The sequence below is a fragment of the Empidonax traillii genome, unplaced genomic scaffold (genome assembly GCF_003031625.1).
Source record: "Empidonax traillii isolate 1590-97213 ecotype Southwest subspecies unplaced genomic scaffold, ASM303162v1 scaffold615:size383937, whole genome shotgun sequence".
NCBI lineage: Eukaryota > Metazoa > Chordata > Aves > Passeriformes > Tyrannidae > Empidonax > Empidonax traillii.
In genome coordinates, this window is record NW_020955808.1 from 69,817 (window position 1) to 84,231 (window position 14,415).

The following is a 14,415-nucleotide window of genomic DNA, read 5'->3' on the forward strand; positions in this document are numbered from 1 at the left end:
GAAACTTCTTAGGTAATAGTGAAACACAAAAAGCCACATCCCATTGGGGAAACCATTGTTCCTCCTGCCATGGTAAAAATCGCTGAAATAACACAGGGAAAAAAACGTGGCAACAAACTAAAATGCACTCCTTTGTCAGTAAATACTGTTGGAAGATACATAGAAGACAATGCTGAAGATTTGAAGAAACAAGTATTAGAACAAGTTACACAGTGTGAGAGGTTTGCTACACAGTTGGGTGAAAGCACAGTACAGAAATTTCTAATTTCTCTCAGCTTGAGGTATTTGCATGTGAGTAATGAAATGCACAAGGACTTTTTTTTTTTTTTTGGTGAGCCACTGAAGGAAAGATAAACTGGAGAAGATCTATTCTCAACTGCAAATGGCTTCTTGAATAAAAACCAATTTATTAGCAAAAAACTGCGCAAATTTACCCACTGATGGAGTGGCTGCTTTGATTGGAATAAAAAAGGGATTCCACACTAAGGCTACGGAGACATGTGAAACTACTTCACTACACCACTCACAGGTGAACTATCGCAGCACAGCAGTTGGAGCCAGCAGTGCACAAAGTGCTACAGGATGACACTGATGTGGTAACTTCATAAAAACAAGCCCTTCAAACAGTAGCGTGATTACCAGACTTTGTAGCAGCTTTGCCACCGTTTACAGTGAGATGGGGAGGGGCCATGAAAATCTCTGGCACCACGCAGAGGTTCGCTGGGTATCTTGTGGCAACACACTTGAGGGAGCTGTCAAATCTGACACATCTTTCTTTTACAAAAAGACAAGTGTTCCAAATTTACTGACCTTTTTGGTGATGACAAGTGGTGTGAGTGGTTTGCTACCTAGAAGGGATTTCCAAAAACTAAACACTCAGTGTGTCCCCTCAAGGTGATGTTTTAACAATGAGTGATAAAGTAACTCCTCTGCAAAAGAAACTTGTGCTTTGGAGTGAGCACTTTGAAAACAAGTGTTCAGATATGTCCCTCTCATTATGCAACTTTTGGGTTGGTTTTATTGCCAAACACAATGTGAATGTGTCACCTACAAAAATCTCTTCCATCTATACACTTTAAAAGGATAGAAACAGAATTTTTCTAACATGTCAAAAATGCAACACCTTCCAATTAGCTTTTGAAGAACAACTGATGGACATCAGGGGAGACGGTCATTTAGTAGTCCAATTTTAAGCAAAACCTTTGCAAAACTTGTGGATGGAACTGAAAAAATGGCTTTACTGTAATAAGTGCAAGCAACAATGTACTTCTTCTACTAGGACCTTATCCATCTTCGTGAGGTATCTTTTTCAGGTATGACACCCATTAAAATCAAGTAGTGAAATAAACCGAACCAAATTCCTCTATCACAGTGTTAAATGAAGATTATGAAGCATGTTAAGTTATATAGATCTCAATAAAAAATACTGTTATTAATAGGAAACTTTTCAGAGCAAAAATGTTTTTGTACCATTGGTAAATAGCATAAAAATTATTTTAAAGTACTGTTTATTTCATCTTTATCTCTTCCTTTTTAAATTTCCACATTCATGTTTTATAGTGCACATTAACATACTAGTACAGTGGTTCATTTACGTAATTTATAAATAAACGTACATATATTGGGATTGTGCTCTCAGAAATTTTTTACTGATGGGGTGCACGATCAAGTAAGTTTAGAAAGCACCGATCTAGATGACTTGGGTATCAGAAGAAGTGGTGATACTACTTAAAAGAGTTATTGTTCAGTAGTCTTCAAAAGAAAACAAAAACAGAAGTAGACTGCATCACCCTATTTCAATGTCTGTCTAATAACACATGTGTTTACGTGCACATATTTAAATGCTGAGGCAAGGAGAGGGTGCAATATGGAATACTGGGAATATTTAAACAAATTTATCATGAGAGAAGCCCTAACTGAAGGCTCACGTGAGGCAATTCTCTTTATGTAAGTATCAAATATTAGATATAGGAATGCAATACCCCTTGTGTGGCTCTGTCACCATACAGTGAAGACTGAAATGTGTGAAGTTTTGTATTAATCATACTGAATTCCACAGCACTCGAGAACAAGTCATTTTGGAAAACAGTCCACATCACCACACAGCCAAAGCCAACACAGCAGATTTATATGCTTCAGTACTGGTTTCACAGTGAACAGATAAGATGCAGATCACACATATTAATTCTCTGACTACATGACTTCAAAAACAAGGATTATATTCACGGCACAAATATACATCTGATATCAGAACACATTTGATCTCCTAATGAATATTTGACTCTTACCTTGCACCTTATCTGAGCACAGCTCCTTGGCTCGATCCCTCATTATTTGTGGAATCAAAACATCTTTTTCTACATGTCTCAGCTTAGAATTTTCTGCAAGAGTGAAAAAAAAGATAATTTTGAAAAAAAGATTTGTAATATCTATACATCGGAGAAAGTCAATCTAAAGAAATAACATAGCATTGTTTATAGAAATACACTAGTACACTAAAACTGTCATAAACAGCAGCAGAAAGTACCATGAAAGGACCACACAGATCAAGAGGATGGAAAGCCCAAAATTTAAATTTGCTCAGATACAAATATGAGCATTATCCTGAATATTTCTATTCTGCTTAATGTACACAATGAACAAAAATAAAGGAAAAAATTCTGGCAGCACATTTTCATTTCTGTCTTGCTGAACAGAAAATCTGCATACAGACAGCACAAAGGTTAATTACTTTTATTTCAGGATAATAGTATTTTTCTATGCACATTATCTGTATGTACTTTTTTACTCACTGGCACAAGGTTGAGAAACATAGCACATGCTAGAGCACAACCTAAAATTTTTATTGCTGTGTGGAAGACTTCAGTTACTGAGAACAAAAGTAAGTCTTTTCAATGAAGGATCTAGGAGATTTTTCATTGAGAAATCCAACGTAACAGAACAAGTGCTGTTGCCTGAAGTCTGCACTTAAAAGTACAGTTGCAGTTTGCTTTCAGTTATCTCCAGAACTCAGTACTCTTGAACACAGGTAGTGATTCTGAATAAACACGACAGATCATTTAAAAGAAATACTGCATTTCCAAATCTACTTTCTTCAAAACAAAGGGATGAGAACTTATCAAGCACAGCCCTTTACTTCTCAGCTTCTGAGTTGAAAAACCTTTAAGGACATTCGTTCAGAACATTGTATAGTTCAGCACAGTTATATCAAATACCTGGTTTTCATGTTCAAACACAGTATTTATTCTTCCTTTGATTTTGATACTACATTTCAGAATAGCATCAGCTGGGATGCTCATATTATGAAAACCATACTGTCAGATACAGTTATTTTGAGTGACAATCATTTGATTTTAAAAATGTTTTTTAAAAAAAATGAAATTAAAAAAAAAAGTGCAATGTATTGAAACTACAGAAAGAAGCAGATCTTAAGTTCCCTACAGCTTTCAAACACCACTTTTCAGACTGGTGTTTGGCTACTCTACGTAATAAAACAACAGATGACACTAGTCATCCTTAAGTCATCATCTTTTAAAGTCTACTAATGCTAAGAGATCACATTGTGAGATTACACAGTATTGCATACGTGATATTATGAGTGGAATCTGGCAACAAAACAGAGGACTATAATGAGCAGTATAAAGAATCTGAACGAAAGACTTAACACTTCTCCTCAAGAAAAATATCTTTCTTAGAATTTCTACAGCAGAAAAAAAAAAGTCTATTCAGTAAATACAACAAAAATACTGAAAACAAATAGCTCATGACTTAATATTTGCCTCTGTGTTCTGATTTTCATGAAATAAAACAACTACAAATATCTTTCATTTTAACTTTCTGCAGAATATCAGTGCAATCGCCGTGCCCAGCATTTGTCACAGACTACACAAAGCTGTCGGAAAACTTTAAATATATGTTTTAAAAAGGACAAATCAGTTCAGCTGAATGACATGGCAGGAAATGGCACTACCAAGCTACGTGTCTCAGCTCCACTCACTTCACTCAAAGCAAGGCTGGCACTGCAGCCTTCCTGCCCTCTCCCCATCCCTATGATGCTCTTTTCCCGCTGCCCACACAGATGGGCTCGGCAGCCCCGTGGTGAACAAAAGGCGAAGTTAATTTGGGTTAAAGATAAATAATTTTCTTGTCAGGGAATTTTTCAGCTAGATAAATTCCTCGTTCCAGTTCAATATTTAACTCCAAAATGACCTATAAGAGGGAACTGTATGACTCTTGGACAAAAAGACTGAACTGTCACTGACTACCCCTGATGCAAATTATAGCCTAAACTCCCCCCACCCTTTCTTTTTTAAACTTAACTTGGTTGTACTGGTGCTTAGAAAGGCAGAATGACCTATGAATGTGGATAGAGCTATTCAAGTGGGTTGCTATCTGTCATCAAATGGGAAGTTTTACCAGTCCCCCATTGCCCTCACTCACTCCCATCACATCAGCACTATTATGCACCTAACCACACAGAGAATGACCAGGTCAAAACAGAAAACTAGCTCAAAACAATGCAAAGAAGTGCTTCTCAGCTGATTTACATCTTGGAGTAATTAGATCTACTTATCTACTTCCAACAATTAGCATCATAGAATAGACTGAGTTGGAAAGGACTTAGAAGGATCATCAAGTGCAACTCTTGCCTCTCACAGGTTAAACATTCAGATCACATGGAAATGTAGCAAATAGCAAAGAAATGCAGCAAATAGCCAAGAAGTCTTTGAGGCCTAGGAAATGCAGCTCGGCCTCCCCAATTGGCAAAGATGGTTAGAAGGATCTATGGTTCCCACAACCATAAAGCCCAGGGCTCCAGAGCAAGGATCAGCTACACTCTACTGACAAAGAGGAGAAGTGGGTAGGAATACAACTGAAGGCTTTCCTACAAAGGAAACAGGACACAAGACCATCTGGAAAACACAAACAAACAAGCAAGGAAGCAAGCAAAGAAAAAGAAATCCAAAAAGAGAAGGCCTCCCTGTTAGCCCAGAACAGTCAAAAAGGATTTTTGGGTTTTATATTAGCTTAACCACCCAATTTTCTGTTTGATTATTCAAAAGGAAAGGGGCATAAGACTGATAGCAAGGAGTAGCTACAGTGGTGTTAACACCAGCTCAACCAGAACCATGACAGAGCTGTGCTCCAGGCAAACTCCCTCTTTTTAGTCCCATGTTGTCAAACCTGCAGAGGCTGAAAAAGCAGGAAGGAGAGGGCACATCAGGACACAGGGCAGCATCCAGTAGAAAGAATGAGAGCTACAACAGTAATTCAGAGGTAATTATTCAATGGTATAAAAGAAACAAGAATAAAGACCATTTACAAACTCATCTACAGCTTTTATAAGAATGTTTCTTAGGAAGTATCAGCTTAAATATTTTTTATTTCACAAATTTTTGTCTTTACAGGATTTTGCTTTTGCATTTTTGAAGTTGGTATCCCTAGCACTTATACAAAATCTTAAAAAAAAAATAAGGCACAAATATTAACAATAGCAGATATCAGCTAAAACAAACGTGTTCACATGCAAAGTAACTGCATTTCTGATACTGATGTACAAGTGCTTGCAAGATCATCAATCCAACCTAATAATCTCTGCAGTAACGTGTATGGCAAGAACTTTCAAAGAAACAACACCTCAGAAGCAAGATTTCATCAAAAAACAAGACGTAAAACCATTAATTCCTTTTGCTTTTTTTCAACTATATTAGTTTCTAGAATAAGTACTTTTTTCCCCTTTTGAAAGTTCACTATTCTCCACTAAGAAAGATAATTCTTATTCTAATACCAGATTTGCTGCAGAATAGTCCCTATAGAAGAATCTACATTTTAACAGTCTTGTTCCTATTTTATCTTCAAAACATTATTCCCAGACAAGTAAGAAATAAGTTTTCCTGAAGTTTGCATTCTGCATTTGAAAGCTGATACCTTTGGTTCCCATCTACATCCTCAATACACTTTTCCTGGGCTTCAGGGTAGGCTCTCTGAGATGATCATGGCCTTTGGCCACAAAGTGAACCGATAAGAATATGTTACAGACAAATGTTAGCAGAAGCTTTTCCTTCTCCCCCTGCCAGCCCAAAGTCGGGCATGTTTGCTAGAATACTTTAATCCTCCGAGATTACTTTCTGATGAAATTTCCTAGTATCATCAAACTTTACAAGGGAAAAATGGATGAACCCGAACTGATTAAGTAAAGATTATAAAATGCAGTAAAAACTACGTATTTTGTAAAAATATACACAGAAGTTAGTCAGAATTAAAACCAAATGCTGCCTCGCATGTGTTACAGCATCTAAGTCACCAGCTCTTTGAAAAATGTGAATAAGGCTACAACCAAGGAATCTATGTAATTAAACTATGGAATGTTTCTTAGAGACAGAGATCAGCAGATTCCAGAATGCTCCTCATGGGGACAAGGAACAGAGGAGAGGATGAAGAACAGTTGTAAAGGTTATAAACTTGCCAGGGAAAAAAAAATAAAAAAGATAGATGAGCTACAGAAAAGGGAATACCTCTGTGAAACAGAAATTGTTTTCCATAAAACCTCAGCCCAGAGTAAACAGTTGAAGAAAGGAAAGAGATTACTAAACTGGGAGATATCCCTATTCAGCAAATTGCTAAGAACACATTTAAGACTTTTTTTTTAACAAATAAAATCTGTGGATTTTGGCAAATCTCAGTGCTTGACATGGTTCTCTCGTTCCATACAATATGTAGGGCATGAGACTATAACTGTAATAGCTTTCTGTGGTTGATCAAAACCCTCAGCTGCAAAAGCTGTTTACTGACATGGAAGGCCCAGACCCACAGCCGTTCAGTTTAAGGGGGTTCATTATTTTTGCAAAAATGACCAAAACCCAAAAAATTATTATGCATCAAAAGGAACATGAACATTCCAACCACTAGAACACATCAAAGTCACTCCATATGGAAGCTGGGAAAATAGATAATGAATACTCTCCTGGCTTCTTAGCCTCTGACCACAGGACCCAGGAAGGCCTTGAGAACAACAGTGTAGACCTGAGCAGTCAGCAGCAGATCTTTCAGAGGACAAAGAAAGAATGGAATACAAAGCTGCTTTACAGTCCTAATAACGAAAGTGACTGTAGCAGCTTGTTGTACTCATTAGAAAACTATTACAAACAGGGGATACCAAGACAAGAGCTTTCCTAGAAGAGTGTCCTGAGGAAAGTTGTATCATCTCCCCTCTTCATTCAACACAATTAGTAAATGTTTTACTCACCCTTTACTTGCTATTTCCTGCTGGTAGCTACAGCTCTGCTTTCACCTCTCTCATTACTTCAAGTGGCAGGGACACAGATTACTCAGAAAAGTTGAGAAAAAATTGCAATCTACTCTACCCAGATATTTAAAGAAACCTGACACCTTCTGCATCCAAGAGGAATTGTGTCAAGCGATTCCAGTAACAGTCTTTGAAACACTCATTTCTAGTTATACAACTTGTAATTTCGATTTTCTTGTTCAAAAAATGCTCAAGGTTGTTAACTTATCCATGTTCAAAAAAATGTTCAAAATAGTACTTTAAATACTACAGCTATTTTAGTAAGAATCACAGTATATATGAAGAACAGAGAAAGTTTTAGTAGCTTCATAATATTTTAATTGGTAGCTGTTTTACCTCATGTTTTTCTTGAAATCAGTGTTCTATCAACTTTTAAACATCAGTTACATTATCTACTAGCAAAAATGCTGTAGAAAGTTTAGTTGAGGTTCAAGAATCCAAGTTAAAATATAATACTCCTCAAAATGTATAAATTTCAAAAACAATCACTTTCATTATTTTGGGAGCTTGGTTGAGAAATGTGGAGCTATAAAAGCGACTCTTTTTTTAATACACCTAATACTATTTTTTCTACCAGTTGCTATCGAAAGTAAGCACTTATAAGTAGACAGATTTCTCAGACGCCTTTCTTTTTCAAGCTAAGAAATAAAACCTGCAGAAATATTAATGAAAACTTCAGCAGCAGAAATAGGAGAGTTATTACAGTCAAAGGCAGGAAAACCAAGGAGATACAAGCAAAATGCCCAGTCTTTAACCTACACCACATTTAAAGAAGTTGTTTTCCTGGAATGGAAGGTCTTGTGGTAAGTCTACTGAACCAGCCATTCTCTCCTTTCTCCCATATGCAGACCTACGGTATACTCAATATTTGAGCTGGCTTGGAGAACAAGTTTATAGCTAACTAACAAAATTGCATTAATTTGGGGGGATTCAGTTATTTTTCATATCACTTGATAAAAATTGTTTCTCAGCTGTAAATACTCTGTTCCATTCCAAAGTGTTAAGATACTTGCCTATGAGTTAATTATAAAAATAGACTTTTTTTTTTACACGTTTATTAATAACAGAAGGAATAGCACAGTGTTCAGTGCATGCTTATTGGCAAAAATTCCTTTCATCAATCAGACTATTGGCTCTAGAGGTTACATTTTTAAAAAAATCAGATTTATTTTAGTGTGCTTGTAACAGTGTTTTGAATAAACAATATAATTAGAGCTTACTACTCCTCCAGGAAAAGAATGCATTCAACTCAAAATTTTCATCTCCATTATTCTGCCTAGCTTATCCCTCCTGTATTAAACAAAAATTACCAATCTTGTGTTAATTCATGTGAATAATTTATGACTATGTGCATCATAAAAACTTATCCAAAAAGTCTTTATCATTGAATATATTATCAGCTACTCAAAACCTCTGTTTGAAAACACTAGGTCACACAAAGGAACAAATTCATTTAGAGACAGAACCCATTAAAGTCATGGGATAAAAAAAACCCCTTATCTTTCCAAAGTCTTAGGGTCTTTTCCTACAATTCTAATTTGATGTATCAATGTAATTAAATACTTTAAGTATGCAGTCCTGTAGCTTTTGAGAAAACTTCTGAGCCTTTACTGACAGGGAATTCATGGGGTCAAAGTGACAATGACTTTCAGCATATTGCTTTGTAACCTCACAGAACCATGTAGAATCCTGTTGAAGGATTTTATCGGTCAAAAACATCCAGCGTAAACTGGCACATGATGGACCAGGCCCAAACACCTTCATGCACACATGAAATGCTACTGAGTTTGGTAATTTCATTTGCACATTGCTGTTTGCATACAAACTAGAGCCTTAAGTACTTGGTTTCTACTAAGGGTTTTAAAGTATAGAAGGACAACATGAAATGACAGTAGTGTTATAATCCAAGTGAAACTATATATGTGATACTGTGAAACCCTGATTGAAAAGCAAAAGAAACTAATCAATGCAGCTTCTCTACGCAGCAACCATTTTTTTCTTCTTTAAATGTATATGAATAAATTTATTTGTATTTTAAAAGTTCCAGATTTTGAGATCTTTCTAATACTGACATCATTTTAAATTAAGATGGAGTACAGGGATGACAACACCAGGGAAAAGTTCCAAAGCTTTAACTTCTCACCATTCTATCATCACCTCAAAGTCAATTTTCACCTTTTTCAGTGGCTGAATTTGTTAACTTACATTTGCTTTGGGGCTCATGTTCCCGCAATATGGCAGTACTGGATTACCAGAATACTGTCTGCTAAAAGTGAACAACGGCTGTATTACAGAAAGTCTGTAATATCTAGAAGGAAAAGGAAAAGCAGACTCGGCAAAGCACACTTTTTTGTTAATTACATGCAGATTGCAAATGCTCATACATCTAGTGAGCAATAAGTAAAGCCAAGCCGACACAAGAAGATATTTTTTCACTGCTGATCACACAGCAAATCCAGTTACAGGGCCTGAAAATTAATTACAGATTAGGACTTAAGTATTTACTCCTGGAAATAATGCAGGTTCATTAATGTCTAGCCCATACCATTGTTCAAGTATGACAGACCTGCCAGTTAAGAAAACTTAGGTTTAGCCCCCAAAATCTGGAAAAAGAAGGGATGCAGTAAAATCTAACAACCAACAACCCCCCTCCCCCATTATTACAAGAGGAGATGTTAATAATGCAAGATTTCCCATCATGCCCAATAATGTTAATCAGTTGCTCCAGCACTACCTAGTCCTCTTTACTAACTTTCAGAAGCGTATGACAAGGTGTACTGAAAAATAAAGTAAATCACAAATAAAAGTTTCATTTAAAAACAAATCAACTCCTTGAGCACTTGAATATTTAGCTCTTTAGCCACTCCTTTCAAGATAAAATTTACACCTTTCATTCCAAAGAATGAACACCACACACAAATGAAGAGCAAGTCTTTTGAATGAAGAGCAAGTCTTTTGAATAACAGGACCAAATACCATTCTTTCTGCATTTTTTAAAATTCCTTTAACTGGAAGGACTAAGAGACAATAAGAAACAATGCCAACCTTTGACTTCTGTACCTATGTAGTTAATGAATAATCAATACATGTAACACAAATGAATTGGAATCTTGGAAATTATTTGGAATCTTGGAAACTAACATCACAGATGTGATCAAAACACACCATGTTTTCATAAGTTCCAGAACATGAGATGTTCTGACATGGAGGCAAGGCTAAAAGCCTTTCAGTTACATTAAATCAGGAATTGCAGATGTTATTCTGATAACTTACCTAAAAGAAATTTAATTAAAAGCTGAAAAAGAACAGCTGAAAAGCCACTTTTCCTTTTACTTTTATATTTTTGTCCTTTAAATCCAACACCATTTTATGCCCCATTATTTTATCCTTCATATCTTTTGAAGTTATCATTTCATTCCTTTCAGTATATTCTTCTAGCTCTGGTTTTACAGCCCTGGCCACTTTGAAATAAGTTACAACCATTCTGCAAGCCCAGTTCTTTCCTTCCACCAAAAAACTGATGTTATAACTTGTTAGCAAACTAGATTTCCACATGACAGTATGCAATAGACATTTTAAGTAGCTTAGGAAAAATATTAAATCAGTCTCCAGCCCCTCTGCTTTTAAGTCCTATATCTAAGAAAGGTACCAAAGCCTGTATTGTGTATCTCAGCTGCTGACAATGACTCCACTTTTCTTTTTACACATCTGTGGATCTTCAACTAGGGATCCAGACATTACCACCTGAAAACGACAGATATAACCAAGTGCACATTACAAAGAAAATGTGCTTTCTTATAACCCATGGCCTCTATTACTAAAAACAGCACCCCACATACTTTTGGAAGTGATGCGTACAAAAATCAAATTCAATGCCGAGCGCAGCACATTCAGTTCGGAAAAGGATAAAACAAACGAGTGTAACATTTTCCTAAACCGGGAGGAGCTGCTGACTCCCTCAAAGGCAGGGAGGTCCTGCAAAGAGACCTATATGAATTAGAGAGCTGGACAATTACCAACCACGTGAAGTTTAACATTATGGAAAGGCACTCGGGGGTCCTGGTTGATGGCAAGTTGAATCTGAGTCAGCAGTGCCCTGGCAGCCAGGAAGGCCAACCGTGTCCTGGGGGGCATCAGGCAAAGCATCGCCAGCCAGTCAAAGGAGGGGATTGTCCCGCTCTGCTCTGCACTGGGGTGGCCTCACCTTGTGTGCAGTTTTGGGCACTACATTACAAGGATGCTCTTGGAGAGCATCCAATGGAGGGCAACAAAGTTGGAGAAGGGCCTAGAGGACAGGAAGGGCCAAGAGCCTTATGAGGAGCACCTGAGGTCACTCAGCTTGTTCAGTCTGGAGGAGACTGAGGGGAGACCTCACTACAGTGACAACTTCCTCACAAGGGGAAGTGAAGGGGAAGGCAGTGATCTCTTCTCTCTGGTGACAAGGGACAGGACCCAAGGGAATGGCCTGAAGCTGAGTCAGGGGAGGTTTAGGTTGTATATTAGCAAAAGGTTTTTCCCCCAGAGGGTGGTTGGGGACTTGAACAGGCACCCCAGAGAACTGGTCACAGAACCAAGCCTAACAGAGTTCAAGTGTCTGGACAATACTCTCAGGCACTCAGGGATGTCTTGAGCAAGCCCAGGAATAGGATGATCCTTGCGAGTCTGTTCCAACACAGGATAATCTATGATTCTATGAACATAAAGTTTTGTGAACAGATTCATTTACCAATTTATTTACTGACTGTAATCACCTAATTACACAATCACAGTTCCTTCCCGAACTGTGACTGTCAAAAAACTCATCCCATGCAAATCACGACACAATTCACAGGTTCTGTATTCTGAGTTTCAGAGGGTTCCTTGATATTCGCTCCCTACTGCCTGGCAAAGCCATGAGAATATTTGTGTCTTTTGCGACCACAAAATGAAGTATCAGTCACAGTAACAATTTACAGAACTGTGATTCTCCCTCTTTTTTTCTCGTATATGAGCCAAGAAACAGTTAACAATGATGACACTAAAACCTACCGCACCAGGGTATCTGGGTTAACACCTTACTAATACGAACAGGGCAGCTCACACCTCTTGCAGCTATTGTTCCAGTTTCTCTACTACCTCACTTAGACATCTCTGCTTTTAGTTCACATTCTGAGGTTTTCAACAGAGCAATAACAGCCAGGGACTGATGGGGAGCTGGGGGAGGGAAGCAAAAGACACTGGATAACAAGGTAGCATATTTAGAGAGGTGTCAGCAAGCAATGCCACTGCTCAGCAGATGAATCTCAGTATTGGTATCACACAGCATGTACCCGAAGTACACCCTCAGCAGTCCTACCACAGCTAACATACAACTACAACACGGACTGGGAGGGACACATGTCACTATACAGACATACAGGGAAGCAGAACACTGATGAACTTCAGTGTTTGGAGTCAACCTTTTTGCTCTACACTGAAATTGCAACAGGTTGAAGTAAGCTAGTGTAATAACGAAGCTATTTCCAAAGGACAACTGGGAAGTGAAATTACGCTGTAGATGTGAACATCCTCCACTCGAAATGCAGCGGTAAGTTTTATAATATTTTTTTAATTCAGTAACAGATCAACACTTGAAGAACATGATCAAAAAACCCAGAAGCAAACCTAGAACTTGACTGCTCTATGAATGCCTTGTTTGCAGGGCCTGGAAAGCCAGGCCCAGAACAAATTTCTATCAGAAATCAGAGAGTTGGCCTTGGCCAAAACCCTTCAGCTTTTGAAGCAGCAGCCACAGGCTGCACCGACAGGACTGCTGCAGTCTGCCACCAGCTACGGGTGTCCCAACACCTTGTGCCAGATGGACCCGGCCCACACCTCACTGGGCTCACTCTCACGGGGAAATGGCCTTTTAACACAGCAAGCTGAAGGCCCCTGACTCAGGCGCTTAGGGCAGGTGAATGAACACTACGTGGGCATAAAGGACACGGGTTCTCATTCACTTTCTGCGGACACGTGTCTATCAGCGCTCGGGCAAGACCTCGGCAACAACACGAAGCCAAAGGCCCCGTAACCTTGGCGTTTTGCCTCCTCCTTCGTTACACAGCCGGAGAGGCCACAGCAGCCCTCGCGGGTATCTCGCCCCCGCGGGTATCTCGCCCCCGCCGCCGGGGCTGCCTGGGCGCCGCCCGGCCGCTGGAGGTCACGGCGGCGGCGGGAAAGAGGGAGGGAAGGGGCGGCGGGGAGAGGGAGCTGGAAGAACGGGAGGGCGGCGGGGACGCCCCAGTCCGCCGGGCACCTCGCGGAGGGCGGGCCGGAGCCCCTCGAGGTGCCCCTTCCCAGCACCCGCGGGCGGTGCGGTGAGCCCAACCCACCCCGGCGGGTGAGCGGGGCCAGCGGAAGGCGATGCGGGGGGAGTTTCCCACAGGAAGCCCCGGCGAGGCAGGCGGGGCAGGGGAGAGGAGAGCGGAGGAGTGTGTGAGCGGGGGAGTGCCTGTGCGGGGGACGCTCGGCCACCGCCCCGCCGTCCTCCCTCCGTCCTTCCCGCCCGCCCCGCGGCCGCCCCTACCTGCGGCGCCGGGGGGAGGCTCCATCTGCGGCCCCGCGCGCGGCAGCACCTGCGCACGCGCCACGCAGGCGCAGGCGCGGCCCCGCCCCTCCCTCAGCGGGCCGGGGCGTGCGGGGCGAGCGTGCTGTGAGGTGGCGCTGGGGCTGCGGTGACCGGGGTTGAGGGGTCACGGGTGATTTCGGACTCTGGGGGTCACCGAGGAGTCACGGAATGGGGGAGGTCAGAAAGGGACCACGGCGGGGTCATCAGCTCCAACTCCGTGCTCAAGCTGGGTCATCCCAGGATTGCGTCCAGGCATTTCTTGTACGTCTGCAGTGAGGGCGATTCCACAACCTCTCTGGGCTGTTCCAGTGCTCAGTTACAGTAATCCTCATGTTCAGATGGAGCTTCCTCTGCATCAGTTGCTGCCCACTGGCTCTTGCCCTGTTGTACCGCTGAGAAGAGCCTGGCTCCATCCTCTTGACACCTTCCCTTCACATACTTGTAGGCATCGATGAGGTCCCCTCCCACTCATCTCTTCTCGATGCTTCCTCAGCCCTTCTGCATAAGAAAGATACTCCAGTCT

General features: G+C 40.3%; 1 protein-coding gene across 1 annotated transcript in view; it reads right to left on the reverse strand.

The window, feature by feature from the left end:
* CMC1 (C-X9-C motif containing 1) overlaps positions 1 to 13,934 on the reverse strand; it is a 43,390-nt gene extending 29,456 nt beyond the window's left edge. The window contains exons 1-2 of the mRNA XM_027898680.1: positions 13,851 to 13,934; positions 2,289 to 2,381 (exon numbers count right to left, since the gene is read on the reverse strand). Coding sequence (XP_027754481.1) covers positions 2,289 to 2,381; positions 13,851 to 13,875 — 118 coding nt within the window. The 5' untranslated portion in view covers positions 13,876 to 13,934. The remainder of the gene's footprint in view (positions 1 to 2,288; positions 2,382 to 13,850) is intronic.
* Positions 13,935 to 14,415: the final 481 nt, after the last annotated feature.